This window comes from Lytechinus variegatus, chromosome 6, assembly GCF_018143015.1.
Source record: "Lytechinus variegatus isolate NC3 chromosome 6, Lvar_3.0, whole genome shotgun sequence".
NCBI classification, from domain to species: domain Eukaryota; kingdom Metazoa; phylum Echinodermata; class Echinoidea; order Temnopleuroida; family Toxopneustidae; genus Lytechinus; species Lytechinus variegatus.
In genome coordinates, this window is record NC_054745.1 from 18,288,789 (window position 1) to 18,315,570 (window position 26,782).

The following is a 26,782-nucleotide window of genomic DNA, read 5'->3' on the forward strand; positions in this document are numbered from 1 at the left end:
CAACTTGATTGAAGTTGTAGCAACTTGATTGTGCAACTAATACTGTTTAATATTATTAAAATATGTACAAATCATCAAAACAATTGCATTTGTTTACCAAAAATGTACTAAGAACTTTTTACAGAGTACTTCCATTGTATTTTAATTGTGTCCGTCCGTGATGTCTGTCCATGATGTCCGTCCGTGATGGAAAATATTTGCAATTCTCTCGGAAGTTTGATATTGGTTAAGAATTCAATATGCTGAACATAGAAGCTAACATACTCGAGTGTTAGGTGCATTAACAATAATTGGTCCATGTAAAGCTGTTTAGATAGAAACAATAAAAATGTACAAAAATTCTAAAAACCACATTTCTATCTTGTCCGTCCGTGATATGGCACATTTAGTGGATACCTGTGTTTGTAGGTAACCATGGCAACAAACTTTTTTAATCATTCAGCATACTATGTCCTACCCTTCACTATAAAACACAAAGGAACCTTGTTCATCTTATTCCTAATTTGTTACAAGCCTTCAAAACTTTCAAAATCTATCAAATGTCCGTCCGTGATGAACCGATCATGCTCAATTACATAATTTCCCTCTGATTTTTGTTTGTAAATCGAAAATATTTAGCCGGCGAGCTGCGTGTTTTATGTTTTAACACACCAATTCAATTCAAAGACTATCAAAAAATTTCAATATCTAGCTGAAATGCAATTCTAAATTGACAGCCGATTTGTTCTTTCCAGCTCAGCATAAAAAGCCATAATGGATCTGTACAATTCTAGTGAGACACTTGCTTGACTGAGAGAATATGTACAATTTTAATAGCAATCCAGAACTTATCATTCGTTATGATGTAAAAAAAACATAAAAGCTAATGAAATTGTAGCATATGATTGAACATGAGCAAATCTGTCATGAATAAAACTTAGAAAATCAATATTTCTTAATGATACCAAGTTTAAAGAAACTGCAAGTTTGAAGAATTTTGGTCCACTTGCGTGAAAGCTATGATGTAATGAATCAGAGCTAGAAGCTACTGAAATAACAGCAATTTAATGGTCAAGAGCAAATATGTCACAAAAAACAATATTTGCAAAACGGGGTCTTTGCTTTACCTCGAGAGCTGGGACAGCTTCTGTTCAAAATGGCATTCCATCATCTGAGCTTGTCTGGACACAGAATGCTTCAGTCCGTTATAGCGATAACAATTCTCAAGAATCTGACGAACATCAGCAACAAACTCAGTGATCGATGTGTATTCCATATCCTCAAATTTTTCTTCAACTGGAAAAAGGAGAGAATGGGAAGGGTAAAACGAGTATGAAAGTAATCAGGGAGTCAGGTAGAAAAGTCATTCATCAAGTATTGATTGGGTGATTTCAAGTCCAGTGTTGGCCTTGGTGTTGGTGTTGAAATTTGGAATGCTTCCCCTAGCTCCAAAACTTATTCAGAGTTTGAAAAACTGATCCAGATCACATTATTGACATCTCAACAAGTTGTGAGTGACTTTTCGGGACCATCTTCATTTTACATTTGGTGTTATAATTGTGTGAAAATTGCCCTAACACCAACACCAAAAGGTCCACACCGTACTTGAAATCACCCATCGTTTTAGTCGACCTGCCATACATTGATCATTCACGCAAGATTAAACTATGATTATACCAGAATCAAATCGTTCCCTAAAATTCATTTTTGGAAACATTCTACACTCCAACACGTTGAACATTGTTTGATATCAGTGTACGCACATTTTCCATTGACCCTAGCAGCAGTAATCTCGTGCTGAGGGCTCAACATATTAAACCTTACTCAATCCTTGAAGGCCACATGGATGCTTGATTGTTTTCTAGTTATCTGAAATTGTTCATCTTTAAAATCATAGCCTACAAATGTTTTCTGGGAAATATATCAACTCTTCTGTTTACTTACTCCTAGTGAGCCACATCGGTGTCTTGATCCTGTCATAGTAGTCAGGGAGTTTGAGAAGCACCGGATCGACCTTGTCCATGAAAGGCCAAGAGAAACTCTTGCAACGGTCACCCATCAGATCTATCAGGATTCTATACCCTTGCTGTAACTCTGGAGTGAGTCTTCGCAGGACAGCCAACGCAGTCGGGTCGCTGCCTTTGTTCTGTATAAAGAAGGGATAAGGACAATCATAGACCTTGCAGAAGAAATGGTAACAACTAGTTTGAAGTAGGTAGAAGAGATATACAGTCTGCTAAGTTCACCGAGTTGCACCACCTTACTTAGTGCTCTGTAAAGGAAAGGCCAAGAGAAACTCTTTTAAGTCACCCATCAGATCTATCAAGATTCAAAAACATTGCTGCAACTCTGGTGTGAGTCTTTGCAAGACATCCAACGCAGACGGGTCGCTGCCTTTGTTCTGTATAAAGTAGGAAAAGGGGGAGTATAGAATTTAAAGCAAAGAAAATAACATAAAATTTCAAGTAGAGGAAGCATAGTCTGCCGAGTTGTACCACCTTGCAACAATCACCCATTAGATCTATCAGGATTCTATACCCTTGCAGTAGCTCTGGGGTAAACCTTGCAACAATCACCCATTAGATCTATCAGGATTCTATACCCTTGCAGTAGCTCTGGGGTAAGCCTTTGAAGGACGGCTGGCGCAGATGGTTCCCTACCTTTATTCTTCATGAAATAGGGAAGAGGAGAATTGTATCTAGAACTTACAGCAGACAATCGTGACCGCACCAAACTTCAAATAAAATTATTTCAAACGTTGGAACTTTCATATTTAATACAAAATACAATTTTCGTTGAAAATGGATCATGCAGTGTGTGCCACGATTAAAGCTCTATTTTGAAAGTTTCACGAATTTAGCAGTAGATGAAGAACGACTTACCCTCTTTGCTTGTTGCCCATTACCGGAGTGAGTGGCAGAGTCCTGACTACCCATTTGGTAGGAGATGTTCAGATGAACTGGTTTGTAATTTTTAGAATCTGAGAAGAATTTAAAAAAAAAAAAAACATTAATCTCCTAAAGATGAATGATTGCATTTCTAGTGTTTCCTATCACAAATCTTTTTCACAGGTGTGAGTGACCATTATTGAATATACCGTAAGTAACGGTGTATTAACCGCACCTTTTTCTCGGCGGGGTAGAAGCAAAAGTCGGGGGTGCGGTTTATACACGGTGACGGGTCTGAGCCAGCCCGCCGTAACCCCTCCCGTACATGTACGATGTCTGCCAGTTCACAACACATCGAGTGGCCGGGCGTAGCCACCCAGGCAATGTCGTTTAGAGGGGTATGAGCCGCGGGTAATGGGAAGCGATTATTGCAATATTAATTAAATGTTGTCCATAACGCACCCACCTTCATGACACTAATTTTGACTTTATTCTCGATTCAAAGTAGTGAAGTTCCCTGGCTAATTTAAAAGAGACGCCAAGCATACTCGGTAATATTTTGTCACCGCTGAGCGAGAGTTGAGTGAGCTTAGAGATTGCGTTGTAATGTGGTTATAGTGCGACTTAAGCTGGCGCTATTCAAAGTCCCGTTTCGCGCCAGCTTGTTTTTTTCCTTCCTGTTTGCTTTTCATAAGATACCATGTAAACCACGCACGAGAGAGACGGCACGAAGCCGTAAAAAACAACTGGAAAAATGCCAATTTCTTTGTTTCTTGAACCTTCCTATAATCCCGTATCCAAAATTCATGCTAAGACATCAAATTTCTGAAAGTGATTGTGAGATTGTGATGCAAGAAATGTGAATGTTTCTTCCTCCTACGCTGGGAAAGACACAGATCATATTTTATAATTTGATAAGATGTACTGGCATGACTTGTACTGTATCGTAGTTTGCAATGTAATGGCAGTGCTGTGTGTGTACACTGTGACTGTGAGGTGAGCGAGTGTGTAAGTTGCCAATATTGTCGGGACCGTTCTTTCTTTCTAACATTTGTAGATGAATTGATCAAGAACAGCATATTTCTGCATACCGGTAATCTCTTTGGATACTTTGAAATCTTAAAAACTTAGATTTTGTTTCTTCGTACCTCAAATATGCATGTAAATGTGAGAAGATTTTTTTTTTTTTTTTTTTTAGTCCAAAGTTGGGGGTGCGGTTAATACACAGGTGCGGTTAATACACCGTTACTTACGGTAGCTGAAATTACAAAAGCTCCATACCTTCATACAAAGTACACAAAAAGCTCAAAATAGTCTGAAAAACCACACTGAACTCAGCTTAAAAGCTGAACTCTTACACCCCTCTTTAATACTGGAGGCCAACTGCATGTGCACATTGTAAGCAGGGGTTGGGTTTATTGTTATAGTGAAAGGTGTCAGTGAAATCTTGCTGCAGCCTTCGCTTCAATCATAACACAATTTTGAATCGTTTCAAAAATACAACTTTTATTGTATCTTGATATATATGAAAATTAAATTGTACCTGATGAACTTTGAACCCAGACTTCCTGTTTGGGTTCACACTCCTCTCCCTCCTCCTCTTCCTCCTCCTCAAGTGATGAGTCATCATCATCTGTCTCCATCTTCACAGAATCTGAATCCATTTGATCAAGGCTCTCTGCTGGATACTCAATGATGATGCTGAAGACAGAGAACAAAACAAAATCAACATGTGACTTGTCACCACAAAACCATCAATAAGTTAAACCAACAATAAGTTGACCAAAATGAATATTGAGATTTTTATTGAGCTTGAAAATTAATTTCCTAAGCTTTAAAATTATATGTTACAATTGACCAACAATAACCATTACATGTACTTGATTTAATATGGAGGAAATTTAGCAAGAGCTTAAAAAATGAGAAAACAAGGTTTAGAGTTTGGGGTTCACTCAAGCATGAGATGTGCATACTGCCTCACTGTGTAATCTCAGTGAGACTTCCAAGCAGTCTGTAAAAGTAGTGACCAAAAAACTCTTGCATCTTTTCTTTTATTCAACTTCACGACTTCAAAATTTCACAGTATGAAGAAGAATCGCCCTTTCAGATAAGCTATTTTTTTAGTTTTTGGATTTTGGGGGCTAAATTACTATTTTGGCTATTGACAGAGAACCTTACCTGGCAACTTATACCTAGGTCACATTTGCTGTACGGCGATTCGAAAACAGCCGTTTTTAACATTTTTTGTACCAACTACATATTGGTGGTTTGAATTAATATTAATAAAACAACTGTTTTTGACCAGCCGTACAGCCGCCGTAGAGCAAATGTGACCAAGGTATTATTGGTGATTTTGGGGTGGTACTAATGTTGTAAATCGGATCAAAAATCAGATCGAAAATCGGATCGGCAGTTAAGCTTCTAAAATCGAAATCGAATCGAAAATCGAATCGGCGATGTTTAAAAATAAAGGAATACATAAAACTTTTGTTCTCGGTCGCGGGCATCTTCTTGACAAAGTCACAAAGACGAATGTTTAGGAATGGAAGTCGCCGACATGCGCGATCGTTTGGAACATGTTTTAAAAGGGTTTTGAGGTGTTACTGCTTTACAACAAAATGAGTGATTGTTATTAGAAAGAAAACCGAATGACGCATCTTCCGAGCAAAGGAAAATAATTCTCATAGATCACAGGTCAATGAACGATCGGCTCAGCTCAGTTCGCTCATTATAATATGTGATTACAGCCACGCCCAAAATCCATTCCAAAGTACACCCATTTTGTGAAAATAGCTTACTTGTATATCATTTCTCCGAATCAGTCCTCGAAAAAGTTAAGTCACGCCTCAGTATCGATCTTTCGTATATCCACCCTCTCAACAATATCAGTGAATTACCAAATGCGCGCAAGCACACAATTCAAGATAGTTTTGGGGCAGAGCCGAAAACTGGTACCGCCCAGACATGAACGGGCTAGCGCAAAATTCTTTACTTTATACTTTTTGGCACGTACAACACGCAACTCATCCATGCACACACACAGCTCTCAAATTCCCTTGCAATTATTCGTCCCTTGGTCGTGTGTGCACTTATGGGCGGGATTTAAGCAGGGCAATCACTAGCATCATGGACCTATTAGCATATATACAACACAGCATTCAATCATACACTTTTCTCAAACTCCCTTGCTATTCGTCCATTGTATACACTCATGGGTGGGATTTATCAGCGAAAGCACTAGCGTACATAATACGTACAACACATTCATGCACCCACGTGGTCACACACAGCTCTCAAACTCCCTTGCTATTTGTCCATTGTATACACTCATCATGGGCGGGATTTGCGTAAGCACTAGCATACATAATGCCTACAACACATTCATGCAGTCACACACAGCTCTCAAACTCCGTTGCTATTGGCCATTGTGTGCACTCATGGGCGGGATTTATCAGCAAAAGCACTAGCATACATAATGCATGTAATATTCATGCACCCATGCGGTCACACACAGCTCTCAAACTCCATTGCTATTGGCCATTGTGTGCACTCCTGGGCGGGATTTATCAGCAAAAGCACTAGCATACATAATGCATGTTTATTCTTGCACCCATGCGGTCACACACAGCTATCAAACTCCCTTGCTATTCGTCCATTGTATACACTCATGGGCGGGATTTATCAGCACTAGCATACATAATGCGTACAACACATTCATGCAGTCATACACCCATGCAGTCACACACAGCTCTCAAACTCCATTGCTATTGGCCATTGTGTGCACTCATGGGCGGGATTTATCAGCATAAGCACTAGCATACATAATGCATGTAATATTCATGCACCCATGCGGTCACACACAGCTCTCAAACTTCATTGCTATTGGCCTTTGTGTGCACTCATGGGCGGGATAAATGACAATCCCAGTACAAGTACATGTTCCTTTTTTGTATTATACAATACATTCATCTAAAGTTCCACTCCCACCATACCAGTCAGCGCAGCTACCGGTAGGTCATAAGTAGGTCAAATTGTTGCGACTCTTTTCTGACATTCCAGGAATCTGATTGTTCGAACTATTCCATTGTTAACAAGCTCTAAATAGAACAATCTTGAAATATGTTCTGACTGCACTGTAACTAGATCTATGCCGATTTTTTATATCCGATTTTTTCCTTCAAGGGGCATGATCGAAGATCGGCAGGTGATCGCCGATTGTTGTGAAATCGAATGAAATCGGTTGCCGATTGCAAAATCGGTTACAAGCTTAGGTGGTAGGTCACATATATCACTTTAATATGAGCATGCATTTTATCCTGCATCATGTATGGGATTTTAGGACTTGAGATGGCTTGTTTGAGGGGGGGGGGCTCAGAATCTGTTTCAAGGTTCTTGATGCTGATACTAAATGCTGTAGCTGAAGACAGAGAATGAAATAAAAAAATTCCTCAAAACTCATTATTTTTCTGTGGGAGGGGTGGGGGCCATGAGGGGGTCTTTTGCAAATAATTTAGCTCCAAATTTCATTAAAAAAAAACATGTTACCTAGTTTTGCTTCATTTCTCACAAATGCAAAGGGATCACCAGGGCATGATGGCACACAATGAGCAGATTTCTTGAATGAAAAATTGTCCCTTTTTATCCTGTTGTTTTTTTCCGGACATCTCTAATGATGACAAATTTTGCCTCATATAAGGGAATAAACCATATTTGGTCATAAGAGAAAAGCTCTCAACTAAGTGATGTACAGTCTTATGTAAAAATATGCTATATAATAAACTTAATCAATGCACAGCAGTCTTTAGAAAATGTGGAGCAAATTGCAATGCTATACTAGGAAAATTAGTCCCTGCATAATTTGTTTCTAATTTACTTCAAACCCAATGAAATTTCTATTTTAAATGAGAGACTGCCCCCAGTTGAAAGAATCACTACAGAATTGGCTTCAGCCCACCTCTGCTTTTCTGATGCCTTCAAATTTTATAACGTATACATAAAAGTTGATACTTTACCTTTTTAAGAAAAAAAGATCTATTACGCACTCAATGATAATACATGTGGGAGAGGTCAGAATAGGTAAATTTGAAAAATCAATCATTGTCTCTCGAGATATCATTTTTTTTTATTAAACTTAACGAATGAGAATCATCTTTTTTTCTAATTGTTCCCAAACCGACATGTAGGCATAGCATGAAACATGAAAGAGAGGTCATGATTTGTCCATCACTTTGATAATTTCATTTTACTCATGATAAATAATTTCCAAAACTTTGTTAGAAATAAAAATTGTCAGCAACTACTAAAGTTATACTAAATATGAATTAATTTAGGCCCTCGAGCTGCTAAATGTGTAGCTGCTTAACTCTTATCTCTAAAGCTGAGCTTTAGTAAAAAAAAAATTAGCCTCAACTCTTAAGTAACAAGTAACAGCAAAGAATTGTCTTTACATTAAACAAACATTAGGCCTCAAAAAGTTCTAGATCTAAAGACTAAACTTTTCTGGGCACTAATGCAGTTCGCACTGACCGACTTCTTCGAGCAAATTTCCCCACCATGAAATTGTTTACAAATGCCATGGCATGGCAAGTCTCTCAGTCACACTTCTAGGTATATGCCCACTGCTTGTCCGAATATCGCCATCGGGAGTGGCTGTATTTCGGCCATGATCTCGGCCCCATTGTTACAATTTTCAGTCAGAAATCACCAGTAAGAGCTTGGCTTCGCCGTGATTTTGATATGGACTGAAGTAAGCGACCAAAAGATTGCCTGTGCTGTGGCAGCTCACCCATTTGTTCACACTCTTTCCATGATTTTTGTCATTAACTTCAGTCCATCAAACTTATGATGAAGCCATGCTCGAGTCAAGTGAAGCAATGTCTGTATTGTATGAAAATTTGAACAATGCCTAAGATCAAAGCCGAAAATCGAAATACAGTCGTTCCTGATATTCAGAAAAGTGGTGGACATTGGCCTTGAAATGTGATTGAGGAACTAGCTAGTTTGCGAATAATTTTCACTAAATTTCAGGTGGGGAAATTTGTTGATGTCGATCAGTGCAAAGTATTATTTAGTGCTCTTTTCGATGTTTTCTGAATCAAACCATTCTTGGGGGACTTTAATGTTAAAAATTACATTAAAAAAGGCCTTCCAATTTCCAATTCCATTTCTTTTTTTTATGAATCAGACAAAAAAAAATTTAACACATCATAATCATATTCACCCACATACGGTACATATTTTGGCAAGCAAAGACACTCTAAAGTTGCACTAGCACAAATGACAGTCGCACAACAGGACAATCGCCGATTTTACAGTTTTTGCACCCCGGTGCATCCGGCAGGATTGAGGGGCTAATTTGCGTTGGCTTCATGGTCTTGGCTTAGGCGAGGCTGAGCTTCTCTCATTCATTATCCGTGCAAATCCAACTCGACACACACACATGACTCCTCTGTTCAGATCATTCGCGCGAGCACACAAAGTCGACCGAAAAATACTTCAAAGTTTCTCATTGATCGAGTAATGAATTGAAAAGAAAATTCGATATACTTACTCAAATGACACTTTCCAAGGTAACAAAATTGAGGATTTGCAGCCAACCCCTTCAGTTCACCTGAAATTTCACTAAAAACAGGGTTTTTCCCACTGTTGTTCGCCGGATCGTCGTCGAACCAGTGTCAGTTCGAGTTAAAATGCGCATGCGCAGAATTAACGAAAATAAATTCTCTTTTCGGGAATTGCGCCCTCTTGCAATGCTATTGTGAGCGACTTCTTTGTATTTTTTTTGGGGGGGGGTGGTGACCGACTTTTTTATCACTTTATTCTTTAATTCAGTTTAAACGAAACAAACAGGAGGATATTCAATGAGGCCATGTAACTCTTCTTAGCTATCTACTTTTTTTTAGCTCCTTTACATTTCTCATGCACCCAGGGCCCTGGGACGTTTTTGTTTTTTTTTTCTATCATACCTCTTCACCTTTTCCACTCCCCCCTTTTTTATATAATCCCAAGCCCCTTTTTCACAACATTTTCGAAATATATTTTGAGCGTTGGTTCGAACAATTTAAAGGGGTAAATAAAGCATTCATAAAAGGCTGTCACTCCTCCAACCTTTCAAAATGTTGAGTTCATATTTTCCTTCTTTTTTATTGCAAAGAGCGCTGCGTACCTCACTTTCATTTCTCAACTTTCTTTTCGTACTTTCATCATTTTTTCTTCTCTCTTTCCTTTGGCACTTACATTTCTTTTCCATTTCTCTATTTCTAACTCTCTTTTTCCCATGCATGTCTCCTTTCCCACCTTCCTTTTCCTTTCTTTCCTTCTCATCTCAGACCTCTCCTTTTCACCGCTCTCTATCTTTACTTTTATCCTTCATTTTCACCCATTCCGTTATTTCGTCTTTACTATTCCCCCCCCCCCTGTATTTAACTTAGCTCTCTTTTTCCTAACCACGGTAATTTCTACCTTTCATTCCTCATCCTTTTCTTCTTACTTTCATCCTTTCTTTCTCTCCTTCCTTTCTACCTCTCCACTCTTTCCTACTTTCTAGTCCACTCTTTTTGCTTTCATTCTCTTTCCCTCCTCTTCTCCGCTCCTTTCCTCCTCTTTGACAACCGCCACTTTCTCACTTACTTTCTCTTCCTTCACCCAGCCAACATTAATAACTGGCTAATATGATCACCCCTTTCACAAACACATTATTTCACTTCATCTTATCAAACTGATCCACCATCATTCTTCACAGCCCTCTCATTGTATTTCGCTCTCCATCCCTCCTTCCTTTCCCCTCTCTCTCTCTTTAGTTTTTTAAATTCATATCTAACTTTCTTGTGTTCTTCCACTTTCTCAATATTTATCTCTAACCAAGCGGTGTAATGAGCAAAAAAATGAGGTGGCAAAATGTTGCTGTGTGGCAAAATTTCTTTAAAATCTAGAGGAAGCAAAGCCACAGAGTCAATTTTCTTCTTTTTTTAAAAAGAAAATCCTATTTTGTAATATAATTGACATGATATTCAGAAATTAACATTATATATTTTTTCCTTGGCCGTTGAAGGTACAAGACCCCCCACCCCCTCTGTACATGCCAGTTCTCAAATCAATTTTCATTCCTACAAATCCTTCAGATTTATCAAATTAATGAATAAATGTAAAATAAATCAATAGATGAATAAACTACTTGTATTCATTTTTTTCCTTTAAATTTCATGCACACTAACAGACAAAACAATGTAACAGTGCAGTTGGTGGGAATATATCATCATAATATATTTTTAATACATATAAAGATATAGAATACTGAAATATCATAATTATCATTTTTTAATGGGGGCAATTGGCATTTTTAAGACCATAATCTATTATATCAAAATGCATGATATGAAAAACCTGCACACACATCAAATTTCACATAAATTAGTTTATGGACGGTGGTCCAATGTATGGACAGATGAAATGTCAAATAGGCCTTATTGAAATCAGTGTAAATTAGGCTGGTTCGTAAACTGTAAAAACTGTGGTGTTAAAACTTACACCAGATGTTGTTAATAGAGGACCACACCCTGAGGTGTTGAACTTACACCCTAGAGGTTGAACATAACACCAAAGAGTGTACATGTAACAACCAAAGGTGTTGTAATAACACCTATAGGTGCTCAAATAACACTGTCAATTTAACACTGGTGTAAAATAACTGGTGTGGTCCTCTATGTGCAATGGTTAACACCACAGGTTTTGCTGTGTATTTGTTTGAAACCTGGCTAATTCCAATGACTTAATGGGGAACTTCACCCTGACAAAATGTTCATTGTAAAAATAGCAGAAAAAATATTGACGAAGGTTTGAGGAAAATCCATCAAGGAATAAAAAATTAATATAGATTTTTTTTTGGATTTGTGAGTTGTGACGTCATGTGCGAGCAGCTTTCCTACATATTGTATGGTATAAAATAAGGACGCAATAGGGCACATAGGGACGCATTTGGCAGTGAAATGCGCTATATCAGCATGTTGGTATTATTATTATTATTAAAATCAATGAAATGTCATTTTCTCAGAAAATTGGAAATGTTTTTATTGCATACCTTCAGTATATCAACACACAAATGATTTCACACTTCCTACTAAAGAAAAAATACAAATAAGTCATAAAGAACCATAAAAAATGTGACAAAAATGCATTTTATATTACATAACTTATGGAGCAGTTGCTCGTTTATGGCCTCACAAATTAAAAACTTGAAATTTCTTACGGTAATCTTCAGTGGATTTTCCTCAAACCTTCACAAATACATTCTATTATTTTTCTGCTATTTTTACAATTAAGTTTTTGTCAAGGTGAACTTCTCCTTTAATGAACTTAAGCAGGTGACATTCAATGAATTAATTCGCACATTTTTTTTGGAAGGGGGGGGTAATTTTTTCCGCGCTCCATCAAATCCATTGAGAGAGCAATGGCAGCCAAAATACTCAAGAATAATCAAATATACAATAATCAATAATGGATTTGATGAATCAAAGAAATATGAGTTTCATGGCCTTTGAACAAGCGCTTAGACACGTTGTTCCGATGCATTACGCGCTGTATAAAAGCGGATTATTATTATTTGAACTAATATGCCGTCATGTGAAACATGTAACTGAAGGCTTTACAGCAGTGGCTAAATGCACCACTAAGGCAGTCACAAAATAGTCCAGTTCAGTTCAGTTTGGTTGCTTTAATAGATATTAGGGTGCGCCATGGTCTAGTGGTCCTGACTCTCGCCTTTCAAACAGAGGGTCGTGGGTTCGAATCCTAGCCATTGCTGGTTTTCCTTCAGCAAGAAATTCATCAACACTGCTGCACTCGACCCAGGTGACGTAAATGGGTACCGGCAAGAAGTAATTCCTCAAAAAGCTGTGTGCAACGGAATCGGTAGACTAGCTTAGCCGGGGTAATATAGGAGCGCCTTGAGCACCTAGTGAGGTGGATACATGAGCTATACAAATCTTATATCATTTTATTATTTTACATCCATCAGAGGGATAATTTGCAAATTAATTATTTGTTCAGTATCACCAACGTAATGCTGGTGGCTCACTTTTGCAGATAATCAGTGAACCTAGAAGAACAACCAAAAATGATTAGTTCCACGCAAACATACCAGCTAAATCTTTCCTTCTTCCAGAGTTTGGCTTATGACCCTTTGATCTTTGACTATTATTTGCACTTTGACCCTTCATTTCATATGCTTTTGACCTTTCATCTGTCCCATTTTTATCATTGTCTCCATTCTTCTTATCCACCAATCCTTGAGAAACTCTTGTGTCCGTTCTGTCTGATGTACATCTTTTTCCTTTGTAACTAGACTCCACACCAGGCATTTTGCCATGCATTCCTAACAGTGACGCTTCATCATTGCTATAATTGTTTGCAGTAGCGGCTGTGGATGAGTCTACAAATCTATCCCTCTCCTCTACTCTTCTGTTTATATGCTCCTTTCCTGTGTGACAGTCAACACTACCTTCAGATCTTTCTTCTTTCAGCCTGACATCGACGCCCATCTCCGCTTCCCGCCTCCTCAGAACCTCCAACACCGGAATCTGTGAGAATTTCTCCCTCGTCAGCAGTTCCCAGACGATTCCTTTCGGCCTCGCACGCTTATTCTCGCACTCAATCGTCCTCGTCGGCGTCACGATGAAATCGACGCCCAGGTCGTGGTCTCCAAATAAATGGTCAGGGAGGTCATCCTTGACTTGGCAGTCGTGGACCGTCGTTATGACAACGGTATCCTTGTTAACCGCACCCATTGATGACATCATGGCAAATTCCATGTCTGCATATCCTTCACCCTTCCCAATCCTGTAACCTAGAAAATACAAGTGGAGAAAGATAAAAAGAGACATTTCATGATTAAAATATTTTTGTACATTCCATCCCCATTTTTCGCCACTCTCTTTCATCACTTCATGAACTGCTCAAACCATGAAAACTTGAGCAAATCACAACTTCACGTATGAACTAGAAAACTGAAATGAATAACGTCAGAAAGATGCTTCATCTCTATAGGTGGTTGAACTTTTTATGCAATTACCCACAGGATACATGATTTGGTTTTTACATTGATATCACTTTGACAAAATCAAAAAGAAAATTAAGTCACAGCTGAAGCAGGATGATCTCAATTGACAAAAACACACATAACTCTCTATGAAAAAAGAAATGGAATAAAAAAATATAACAATTAGAAATTCCTGGTGAAAAGTGATATCTAGAAAACTCAGCATAAGGTACCTCAAATAAGGCTGATTTTGATGCAAACTGGAAAATGTTGAACTTCAAAAAACATTCCTCGTTAATTTATCAATACGTATAGTTAATTCTGAAACATATAAACTTAAAAACAGGAGAAATTTATCCATGAAAGAAAACTAGTAATGTTCTCAATTTTGAGACATTCCTCATCAATTTATCAATCTGTAATTATTTTTGATAACATACGTAAACTGTAACAATGAAAGAAACATGATAATGTTGCCAATTTGAGGGACCAAAATTGAACAACAAAGATTTTTTTCTATGTGTTTGACAGTGTTACCTTTAGGAGAGACAGCAACTGACCCGATGATGACCAGGTCAACCTTGACCGCTGCATCCAAGCCTACTGGTGAGCTGTATTGCCTCACACCCTGTATTTAGAATCAAAGCACAATTTCATGTAAAATTAGGTTATAACTGACATAGAAGCAAAATGAGCTGTGACTGCTGAAGTACCTTTCTTCTCTTTCTCTCTCTCTCATGGCAAAAGCAATAATTTTTTTACAATAAAACTTCTCACTAAAATGTATTTCTTATCAACGTCACAGAAATGTTTGCCTTTTATCAATAATGCAGCAGTAGAAAAAACCCTGGAGAATAGAAGAGTTCAAACATGTTTTTTTTCAAACCGATGTAGTTAGATACCCATTGAAGAAATTGAGCCCCCACCAACCCTATTCACCATTTTTGAATTTATTCATTGACTGATTGTTCAATCGATTGATTGACTGATTGATCCAGTGGCAGACTGTGACCCTGAGGAGACAATGATTGGAGGGGCTCTGTGATGTTAGTGAACAATGCTGTGCCCCTCCAATACTTTGTCTCCTCCGGGTCACAGTCTGCCACTGGATCGATCGGTTGATTGATTGATGGATGGTCTGATTGTATTTTCATTTCAAATTGTTATTAACCTCTTTTGCAAAAACAGAATCATGATGATGGAAATTAGGATCAGTCACCACACTTTTTTTCATTTATTCATTATCAAATTATATTTATAGGGGGGGGGGCAAATTGAATATATTAGTTACATAAAATTCAGCAGGTTTTACAAGAGTAAAGCATGAGACTCCCACTTTTGGAACTCTCGTTCATCCCCCAAATCTCCTTCTCATTCCTGTATCACAGCCTATTCCTATATACTTTATACACAATGCCTACGATCTCACGCCAAGTCACAGAATATCTCACACTCAGCTAGTCTTTGAAATTGACATCTCTGTAAGGGTTACAGCAAAATAAGTTTGATTTTGGGAGGGGAGGGAAGGGGGTGAACCGATGCCACAGGGATGTTAGTGATGGTGGGGGCGGGGGTAAGAGATATTTACCTGTGAAGATGAACAGGTTCTAAGCATCTTCTTGTTAGCCCCAGCTGGAGGGGTAATCCTATTGAACAGACCGGTCCTGAGCCGAGGAGTAGGGACTAACAGAGTTTTGTGTGCCTGAGGATCAAAGAGAAATGACAGTTGTGGCAACAATCTCAAAATGAGTTCGAACTGAATCTGCTAAGATGACCCCTAAGTGTCTTTTTGCATAGACAAAGAATATGTGCCAAAGGATTTTGGTAGAAATTGTGTAATTGCTAAGAAATTGGCATAGATTAAAGCCAAAAGTTGTGTCATTTTCCAAGAAATAATAATACACTGCTGTCCCACAAGCATGTTATCTATGTTGACAATCTACACTGTGAACGTTTTTCACAAATGTATCTGCACCTGATCTCAATTCACAATGATATAATGACAATTACTCTTGGTTTTAGACTTTCTTGGAAATTCAGTTTTTACTGCAACTACTTTTATTTATCTGCAAATATATGGAAAAAAAAACATTCAATTATTTATAATTATCTTCTTTCCTGTAAAGTTTGATTTCATTATTCTTTCATTATTGTACAAGAAATACAAAGCTTGTTGTACTCAAGCAAATGGGAGGCTGAATGTACAACATTCATACTAGCTGTTACATAACTACCATCCAAAATGTACCACTTTTTATACAAGTACCGGGTATTTTTATATGTAGGCCTACATGTCAATCAATGAAAAATAATTGCTAGAGGGTATTCAAAAGTGAACACTATTTGCGAGAGTGATCACGAATTTCCTAGAAAGCCCGTGAACACTTTTTGCGAGAGTGATCACGAATTTCCTTGTTGACCATAGTAGATTGCGAGACAAATGAATACCCTCTAGCGATTATTTCAATCCGCAATAATGAACCTATTTAGTATTAATGAAAAATAACTTCGCTGATTTGATTGTTTGGTTGTTTTATGTTGACAAAATACATAGTGCTAATGCATAGGGCTGATGTAAATTTTTCATTATTATGTGAAATCAAGGGTACAAAGCAACTTTACCATTAATCACTAATATATCTTTACTAAATATTGCTTTGGATAAATAGCTTTGTCTAGGGTCTGGTTTTACAAAAGTAAAAGACTGATCTTAGGACTGATGTTTATGCTTATTTTTACTGATGTTTATGTGCACTCAAGCCTAAAAATCAACTAAGATCTTTCACTAAGTTTTGTGCGACAGGGCACCCCTCGTTCATAAACACGCAAAATACTATGATGAATATACTGACCTCTAAAGCAAGGAATCTCGCTTGTTGTTGCGGCTTGTCTGGATTTACTTTTATCGTCTTTGCTTTCTGAAAGATCCCCATTCTACCCAGTCTGTTGCAGGCTTCAGCTGCTCCCTACATGGAGAAAATGAAATAACACATATTAGCATTCGATCAACCAAAAGTTGGATTTACTATATACTTCCAATCTAAATAATTGCAAAACCTCTATATCAGTGTTTATAAACTGTAGCTATGGTGGTTGGGCCCAATCGGCACAGATTTCTGACCACCATTCATCATGTAAACACTACTTCCGACCATCACTAATTTCAAGTGATAAGTGTTTCAAACACAACTCATTGTAAAGAGGAATTGCACTTCCATCTTTAGACTTAAATCATGTTCACACTCGCTGAACAGTCAATTGAATAGATCATTTTAGCCAAGGCTCCGCACTAACTTTTTTTCTTGGTGGCCTTACGTCCACCAAAATCATCAATTTCATATTTGATGGCCCTTAAACAATGCAAAACATTACAATTTATTAAAATATTTGGTAGCCCATCAGGGCCACCAAGTGCGGGCTTTTTCAAAATTTTGGTGGCCCTACACTCATGGTTTCCCCGGGCCACCAACCAGTAAAGTCAAGCACTGTTTTAGCACATCTGGGCCCCATCTCACAAAGAGTTATGATTGATATCATTGATCAAATTAATCGTAACTCTATGGAAATCAGGGTCATAATTTTTTCTACAGGAAACTTGCAAAATGTCTTGTTAACAAAGAAGAACACACCAAATTGTCAAGAAATCAATGGCCCGAATTCACAAAGGTGGATTCTGCAAAATCCACGGATTAATCCACGGATTTTGTTGAGTCCACAGTCCACGGATTCGCTTTTGTGATTCACAAAGGTGGACTCGACCGAATCCACGGATTCTACCAAGTCTATTACGTCACGATTTCGAGTCAACTGTTTGGGGTGGTCTGAAACAGTGGACTCCACAGAATCCGTGGATTCTCCACAGAATCCGTGGATTCTAGGCGTAATTGGCCAATCACAGCGCAGCATTTGGGTATAAGCTTTGTGCAGACAACAACCGCTGGACGATAATTTTGCAGCAAAATTTAAGGTGGAAGACTGGACGTGAAAGTGGTGGAAAAAATACATGCTGGACCGAGCTCCGAGAAAATTGTGAGTAATTTGACATATTTGTTTGATGAGCAATATTTTTTGTCACTTTTTATGTATTGATTTGTGAATTAATGTCCGAATTTATGTCATAAATGCATGTATATAATTAGGTACGGTCATGAGAGTCGAGATAGTGAAAAAAATTCTCGCGGAAATGGTTTTGTGTAGCCCCACAAGTGCATTTCTGTGTTGTTCTTTCGCGAGCTCTGTGACACGGCTAGACGTACTCGTTGACGTTAGACGATTAGACCCTTGACTTGTTCCCCTTTTCACTCGGTTCTTCCGAAATTTATGATTCCCCCTGTCCCTGTCGCTGGATTTTCTTAGATCTACATGGTCTATCTTACTCTAGCCTGCACGCCTGAAGGCTCCTGGAGAGTAAAAATCAGTTCTACGCCTACGGTGCACTGACTCAGTCTCAGATTCAGAACTGACAGACATGACAGAAGTTCAGTTGGTACTATCCAGGGTCATGATGGTCATGAGTAAGCCTACGGGCCAGCTATGACTAATTTTTACTCTCCAGGAACCTCCAGGCTAGTCTTTTCAGCAATTTTGAAGATTTCATTTGAGATGATGAATCGTTTCAAAGAAAATAAATTTGGGAGAGCAGTCATGTATTTTAATTTTAGCAAAAAAAAAAATGGGCATTTTCAGAGATAAAATAGGGGATGTCCTTACAGAGATGAGACAATTTTCAGAATACAGATTTTAGAGAATTTTCTCAAACTGTTATCTCAATGACTGATGACTGAATCTCATTCTAGTCTCATGCTCATTTTTCTTATGACTATTTTCTTTGCCATTGAAACTTAACCCTATGTCAATTTCATTTTCTATGCAGAACAAAAAATGGCAGAAAATCACCGTGCTCATTTAATGCATCTTGATCGTGTCAACAGCCTCAGAGAGGTAAGCTTTGTTTCAATTGAACAATAAACCGATGCAGTGCTTATTGCAAAATATTTCCCTTTTTTATAACTGACAAAATTATGACTTGTTTCTATATGGAGGAGATACTGGTTGAAGCACTAGTGATGAAACCAACATGGCAATTTTTTGTTCCTACTTGCACAAGCAGTGACAATTTTCAAGATTTAAAAATGGATGGAGTCAAAATGAATGAAAGGAGTACAGCAATTAAAGCAGCAGATTATTTGAAACATTTGACTTGATGTATGCAATGCATATTAATGTAAAAACAAAATTAGGAAAAGAAAAACTTAATCCTAAATAGACTGGGCTATTTCCATACTGTACCTAAGAAGACTAGGGGGGGGCTGAATGGTTAGCAAACCTTACCTATTGTTCAGGGAATCTTGAATTATCATTTTTTTTCATGTTTGTCTACTCTAATTCTTTTTCCATGTATACACAGATAGCCAACAGGCCCAGACCCTGATGGGATTACAGAAATGAATGAATCCTTTTGAGTTGTACATGGATAAAGCCTTTCGAATGCGGTATCGCTTCTCAAAAGAGACTGCACTCCATCTCATCAACATGTGTGAGGGTGATCTGAGCTGAGGAGGAATACAGAATGTAGTGAACCTCTACCTGTTGTCATAGGTGTCATCGATGGGACTCATGTCTACATTAGGAGTCCTGGTGGGGAACAAGCCCTGTACTTCCTTAATCGGAAGAACAGGTATTCCGTCAGTGTGCAGATTGCATTTTTAATATAAATGTAGACTCTGTTATGCCAGTCTGAACTTTTGGGGAAGGGTCGATAATGTGACTTGTACTCCTATCATCATTCCAATGTCACTAAAGTATAATAGCGGTCATTGACTATTTTTAAGCATTGAAATTTAGATTGTTTTATTTAGCACCCTCTCTTTGTAATGTACTGTACAGTACTTATTTGTCCTTTAACCCTTTATAGCCCGGGGGGCCTAAAAGGCCCCTCCTCGACATATTTCACGATAATTTCTAAATGCAAAAAAATAATACGCTGAAATTTCATGACTTTTTTCTTTTACATCTCCGGCACATTTTGAGACCGTTTGTGAAAATCGGGGGTACACTTGCAGAGATATAGCACATATTCGTAACCAATGTCACCGAAAATGGCAATTTCCATTGACTTTTGTGTGTACAATGTATGGGTTTTACAATAAGTGTTGTCAGATGAATGTTTTTTTCTGTTTTTCCTCACATGAGTTTCTTTTGGGCTATCACCAACTATTCTAGATTAAAAAAAACAATAAAAAGTAGAGATTTCAAAACAAAGAAATACATAATAAATTAAAAACAAAGAAATATATAAGAATTTGGAAACACGGAAGGAAACAAGAATATTATCGAGAAAAATTAGCATATGCGCATAATTAATTACTATTATAATCTAATAATTATACAATTTCAATACAGTTGAGTGAGCTGTCTTTTAGATTACATGACTGGCTACTAACATGCTTGATTCCATTGCATTTTCTCAAAAAATGGGGGAAAACTACAAAAAAATGAAAATTCCTTGAAAAAATTTGAATATTTGCATAATTAATTAGATAAATAAATGATAATATCACAAATTTGACAACGCATTCTTGTAAAATACATAATGAGACACCCACCCACCAAATTTGGTCGCAATTGGTCGATAAACGGCCGAGATCTGAGGGGGGGGGCCTAATAGGCCCCCCGGGCTATGCAATTTCAAAATAGCCCGGGCTATATAGGGTTAAATATGCTCTTGAGCATTTTCCTTACAAATTCATTTATCTTGATATTAGACGCTACAGACTAAGAATTTAAGTGAGTCTTTCGATAATTGCGTTTGATATATCAACATATATACAAAATCTTATAATTCCATTGTATTTCTTTAAGTTAGAGAAGTGTGAAAATCATTCAGACAAAGACCAGATCCTTCTAACTAGGTTTACTTTAAAAATAAATACTCACTTTCTTACTGTCATGCTCTTCGTGTATTTTTCAATTGATAATACCGAAGTCATATATCAATATTCAATAAATACTTAATCATCATACAGAGTGATGAATATAAGTACATTAATAACATAAATATAATATAGTATTACCCCTATCTGACGTCTGAGCTGGACATTTAAAATGTGTGGCCCTAGTTTTCATGAATATTGATAATGAGTCAGGTACTGTATTTGTATACTATATTTGTTTTTCTTGGTCTTTATAGTACAATGTCATCCATTGCAACATAATTCCTAATTTATGAATAGATATGTCTATATACAGTTTTTATGATATCAATATTCAAATGAATTCTCCCAACCACATCCACAAATCAAGAACTTCTGTTATTTCTTTATCTATGAGTATTTAATATAATCTGCAGTACTGCTGATACAATATAAACCCCTCAAAAAAAGTTTGTAAATCTGTGTTTGGCAATTAATTTCTCCCAACTCCCAATTTCACGTAATGCATATTTGATATCATTGTTTTTTCAATGAAATTTGTTGGGGACTCTTCTGATAATAAACAGCATAAAATAAATACATTTAAACCAGCAAAGCTAAAAATAATCATACATTTATGATTTTTGGTTGAAAACATAATTTGCATTGATTTTGTACACGAAATCACGCTTTTGAGCAATTTTTGGTCTGACATAATGTTACGTAATTTTGGGACCGCGTACCCGGTGACGCAAAACTGGTCTGGTAAAAGTCAGCGAGCACGTTAAAAAAATATCGCGCTGCGAAAATATTGCGTAAATCATTGAGGGGCGGGGGGGGGGCTCCGAGGCCTGTATAGGGTTGATGGTATTCCATGATAGTATGATGTATATAAATTAAAAAAAAATTACATGCATATCACTTGACTTGCAGAAAAATTAATTTTAACAGTCATAATCTATGTAATCATAGTTAAATAATCATGTAAAGTGTGGTTATTCATGTGTGGAAAATGTGACAAAATAATATATTAAATTGTTGTCTGTTATCAAATTGAATTGATTGTGCTTTGAATTATTCCAGATGTTATTCCCATTCATAAGAGTGATCATGGTGATGATATGTTTTTTGTGTGTGTCAAAATCAAATATAATGCTGTGATATTTTAGATTAGGTGATGATGTTTAAGTATAAAGGATTGGAATGTGTGAAAACGTTATTCATGATTAATTTCCTGATTGCATCATGATCATGGCGTGATTCAGAGTGAATTGGCAATCAGTAATTACCTTGTTCTTAAAGATGGATCCAGTGGTGCTTTAGTGATGTGGAATTGGTTGCTGTAAAAAGGACTGTGATTAGTTTCTCAGTTACATATCTTATCCTGTCTATCTGAGATTAACTCGATTAAATAATGGATTTCTGCTTTTTGCCACTTCAGGGCCATGGTTGATCAGGTGCAGCTAGCTGATGATGTGCTTTTTTTGTGTGTGTGTGTAAAGATATACAACAATCAATGCCAGCAAACATAATTCTTGGGAGGGGGGGGGGGGGGTACCAGCAAACATTTATTTTAGAATAATATTTTGTTGTATATTGTGTATATGCTGCAGATGTTTGTTTTCATGACACTGAGCATGCGCAGTGCAGTCTCAAAAAGGGGAAGTCCCTAAATTTGATTGAAAATCCACGGTTGAATCCGTGGATTCGGTTGAGTCCACGGTTGAATCCATGGACTCAACCGTGGGTCTGGTAGAATCCGTGGATTTTTGAGTCCACTGTTTGTGAATCACAAACTGCAGAATCCGTGGATTTTCCAGAATCCATGGACTCAAAAATCCACGGATTCTAAAATCCGTGGATTTTGCAGAGTCCACCTTTGTGAATTCGGGCCAATGAATTTATGGATATACATTCATATTTTTTTTGGAACAAACATGCATTTTATATGTTGACTTTGCTGGCATTCCATAGTTGCGATTGATCAGATCAATCGTGACTCTTTGTAAGACGGGCCCCAGCAGATCCTCACCTTGAAATTTGGTATCCTGTGATGTACCGGCCGTGGAAACTCTGCTAGGTCGTTCTCTTCAAGATAATCCCAAATCATTCTTCGTATGCTCTCTTTGCTGCTGTGTGATGCCATCATTGACTTCTTTATTTGCTGAGTTATCTATGACCTTCACATTGCCCTTGAACGTGACCTTGATCATTGATGGCAGGATGGGTAGATTCAGAGATGGATAAAGCAGTACATCACCTACAATTAGAGCAAAATGTTTGGTGAAAATATGAAATACACAAGTCCTGTCAATATAATTCAGCCATCGATGGTTTGATTTAACTACACAGTACTGTCCAATCTAATTCATCTAGCCTGGCTTCACTAGCGTACCGGGGGGGGGGGGGGGGGGGCAGACTGCCCCCCCCCCCCGACGAGTCACAACTGATCCTTGACGAGCCAGCTCTTTTGAACTTGAAGCCCTTTTTTTGCTTGTCAATTTCAGAGCTGCCAAGTCTCACGCATTATGCATGAGACTCAAGCATTTTGGACTCTTGTTCATCCCCTCAAATCTCTGTCTCATGCAACTATCACAGCCTATCCCCATATAGACGTACATTGTACACAATGTCTGTGATCTCACTCAGATTCACATAAAATCTCACACATAGCTGGTCTTTGAACTCGGCATCTCTGCAATTTTTTTGGCGGCCCCCCCCCCTTGGGAAATCCTGGGTATGCCACTGCCTCGCTTCAAGCATTCCAGCACTCATTCAATGAACAAGGTTATGATATAACCTTGTTCTCAGTTACATCTCTGTGTGTGGCAAAATAAGGTTGACAATGTTTGGCTTATTTTCTATTTTTCTATGGGACAAATGCTTGATTTTAATACACTTTCAGTTTTCATTACAGCTATTCATCATATAACTTGGCTCTTATGTAAATTTGATTCTTTAAATTATTTTCTCTAAATTGTAAATAGAGATTGAAAAATGAAAATTTTCTTGCCATATTACTTTCCACCAATAGAGGGCGTACACAAAAATATGCCCAAAATTCAAGTTATTGAGCGCTCTGGTGAATACAAAAATTATTCCCAAGTTACTTATAAAAACTAAATTGCAACTGTATGGAAATTAGTAATTTTGGTCACAAAAGATATTTTAATGATTTTTTAAACTGTGTGCTCAATACAGCATTGGCATACCATAGTCCTACCTGTAGATTCACCACAGGCAGGGTGGTAGCAGTGAACAAGTGCATTCCAGTAACTTTATTATCTTGCTGTGTCTTGCATTCCGCTCGGCTAATTCATTTCTCTCTTTTCATGCAAAGAAATGAGCCAGAAAAGTTAAATGATGACAAAATGACATTATCAATTGTCATTTAAAGGTCAAGTCCACCCTAAAAAAATGTTGATTTGAATTAATAGAGAAAATCAAACTATATAACATAACGGTGAAAATTTTCATCAAAATCAGATGTGAAATGAGAAAGTTATGATATTTTAAAATTTTGCTTATTTTTCACAAAACAGTTAGGCCTATGCACATGATTGTGATGAAGTTAGGTGAACAGCACATTGCAGGGAAAGATGTAGACCAAAAGCTTTGGTCTCTGTTATGTTTGTAGTTCAGCTGAACTCCATTGGCTTCACTCACCAAATACAGCCGAGACCAAAGTTCTAGCGCGATCTGTACAGGGGACTCAATGGCCATATGTAAATGTATTAAGTTTGGATAAAACAGAGAAGTGAAGTTATGTGACAGCTGAGGTAAGTCACTGTTTTTGTTCCTTTTATTTAATTTCATTTATTTATTTGGGGCAATTAATGAAAAGAGGGAATAATAATTTGCATTCGGTCGCCTTTCATTAAAGACAAAAATTGAAGAGCACTGACTGGGGGGATTTTGCATTGAAGCCCCCAATGGTGGCTGCACTATGTGACTATAGCGAGCCGTCTGTGTACGAGGAGAAATTTAAAAAATTAAAAAATGTTTAAAAAACTCCTTGAAACAGATGGCTGCCAGCTGTCTAGGAAAATTGTCGATGATGATGGTGGAGCTGGAGACTGATGAGTATGATTCCTGGTAATGCAATGATCATAGTGATATATTTTTCTGATGATGATGGTAATGACGGTGATAATTGATGGGGATGATGACATGCATCAATATAGCATCTGGCACAAGTCCATGGCATGGGCATAGCCTGTCATGCCTGCATTGGAAAAACACAGCAGACATGGCAGAATTGAAAATTTGCTTGCCTGGAATTTTCACGCTTTTTTTATAACCAGGTTTACAATTTAAAATACGTCTAAGGAAGCATTTTAAAGTAAATGTTTGCGATATGATATTTAAAATATTTACCATAAACTACAGTATAAACAGTAAAATCTATTCAAACAAAACGTTGGGGGAAAAAATGTGTAGCTTTTTAGAATATTTTCAGTACATTTGCAATTAAGACACGATAATCTGACATTCAATACAAAAAAATATACGAGTGGGTCTACACCACAATTATCAATCTTCGATTCACACTGAAATTCAAATAAAAGTTCCCCCAATTACCATAATTTGGCACATAGTTGATATAGGCCTCTCAATGTTTAGTCTGTCTGGGTATGCCTCTGTTTGAAGCCGTCGAATCAGTCCGAAATGTCGCTTATTATCATTATCCTATCAATCATAATCATCCAAGTTCTTCCATTTTCAAGTCACGTCAGTCGATCATTACGCAATAGTTTTGATGACGTTGCCAAACAAAGTCGAGCTTTTGCCAGGGATTATTAGGGAATTCCCCGAGGGGAAAGGGGGGCCGAGGGGGGGGGCACTTCGGGAAGATGTTAACTGTACGGGGATATCGGGGAGGAGCAAATATGATATTGATAAAGCATTTCGTATAGAAAAAAAAAACATGACAAGCAAAAAAAAGGGTCTTCAAGTCCCGGTCAATTCAAGTTCAAAGGAGCGGGCCACTTGGCTCATCAGGGAGTTGTGACTTTTCGGGGGGCCCGGGGGAGCAGGGATACGCCCCTGGCTTGCATGGGTTCTGAATCGTCAAGGGCGGGGCAGTCTGCCCGGGGGGGGCAGAGGGGCCCCTCTGCCCCCCCCCCCGTAGGTACGCTAATGCCCCTCAGAAAAAAGGCTTTATTTATATAGGCTTTGCAGTTTTAAGGGGACCTAACTATTTGTATTCTGACAAATAAAAAAACCCGCTCCGAAAATTTGTCATTTTCTAGAAGTTAATATAATAGCTACCTTTATGGCTTATATAGAGGTTGAATTGATTTTGACAAATTTTAGGCTTGTGAGTATGATTCAGGATCAGTATGGAGACCCATGCGTTCATTGGATGATCTGAACTCTTCAAATATCTCTTACCCACATTCCCTCAGAGAGCCTTTTGCAATAACCCTTTTTTTTTGCTTCTGCACTAACCTATAGGCCTAGTATGTCTCGCTCGGCCTTGGAGATGGCTATAAAACTGACAAGTACAGCTCAGCCTACCCAGTTTGAAAACTGTTCCGCTCCTCACAATACGGCGCCCTTTCCACTATCCCTTGACTGGCCATTTTTTTTATTCCCACAGTCATTTTTTCATCCCTTTATATTTTAAGCTGATATCCGCCTATTGAACTACATCAAGCATCATTAAATAAATGCAAGCGAGAAGTGCGAGCGATTTTTCTTTTTTTAGTGACATGAATTTTTTTCCTTCCCCTGCTTTATTTTATTCGTCGTCTTCCTCCTCTTTTTTCTCCTTTCCTTTTCTCTTCTTTTCTGTTTTTTGAATATTTTCTTTCCCCTTTCACCTTCTCTTTTTGCTCCGCCAATATATAGGGGGGGGGGGGTGGTCCCGGCCTCGAATCCACCTATGGAAATTCTAGGCCCTGTTAACATTTCTTTGTAAATGGGCAACCCTTTCGCAAAACAACGGGACCTCTATCATCTCCAAATCA

The 26,782-nt window shown here is 37.8% G+C and overlaps 2 protein-coding genes and 1 long non-coding RNA gene across 3 annotated transcripts in view; 1 reads left to right on the forward strand and 2 right to left on the reverse strand.

The window, feature by feature from the left end:
• The window catches only part of LOC121417123, a 34,063-nt gene extending 24,508 nt beyond the window's left edge, over positions 1-9,555 (reverse strand). The window contains exons 1-5 of the mRNA XM_041610705.1: positions 9,418-9,555; positions 4,411-4,568; positions 2,862-2,959; positions 1,924-2,125; positions 1,107-1,275 (exon numbers count right to left, since the gene is read on the reverse strand). Coding sequence (XP_041466639.1) covers positions 1,107-1,275; positions 1,924-2,125; positions 2,862-2,959; positions 4,411-4,531 — 590 coding nt within the window. The 5' untranslated portion in view covers positions 4,532-4,568; positions 9,418-9,555. The remainder of the gene's footprint in view (positions 1-1,106; positions 1,276-1,923; positions 2,126-2,861; positions 2,960-4,410; positions 4,569-9,417) is intronic.
• Positions 9,556-12,840: 3,285 nt separating this feature from the next.
• On the reverse strand, positions 12,841-25,492 carry LOC121417124 (methenyltetrahydrofolate synthase domain-containing protein-like). The gene is made up of 6 exons (XM_041610706.1): positions 25,392-25,492; positions 22,843-23,070; positions 16,752-16,865; positions 15,488-15,601; positions 14,437-14,527; positions 12,841-13,707 (listed from the first exon to the last, which is right to left on the reverse strand). Exons 2-6 carry the CDS (start codon positions 22,957-22,959, stop codon positions 12,983-12,985), a joined length of 1,161 nt encoding a protein of 386 aa, XP_041466640.1. The 5' UTR covers positions 22,960-23,070; positions 25,392-25,492; the 3' UTR covers positions 12,841-12,982.
• LOC121417126 lies at positions 17,555-20,116 on the forward strand. The gene is made up of 3 exons (XR_005970315.1): positions 17,555-17,928; positions 18,773-18,840; positions 19,307-20,116. It is a non-coding gene; the product is annotated as an uncharacterized LOC121417126 (long non-coding RNA).
• Positions 25,493-26,782: the final 1,290 nt, after the last annotated feature.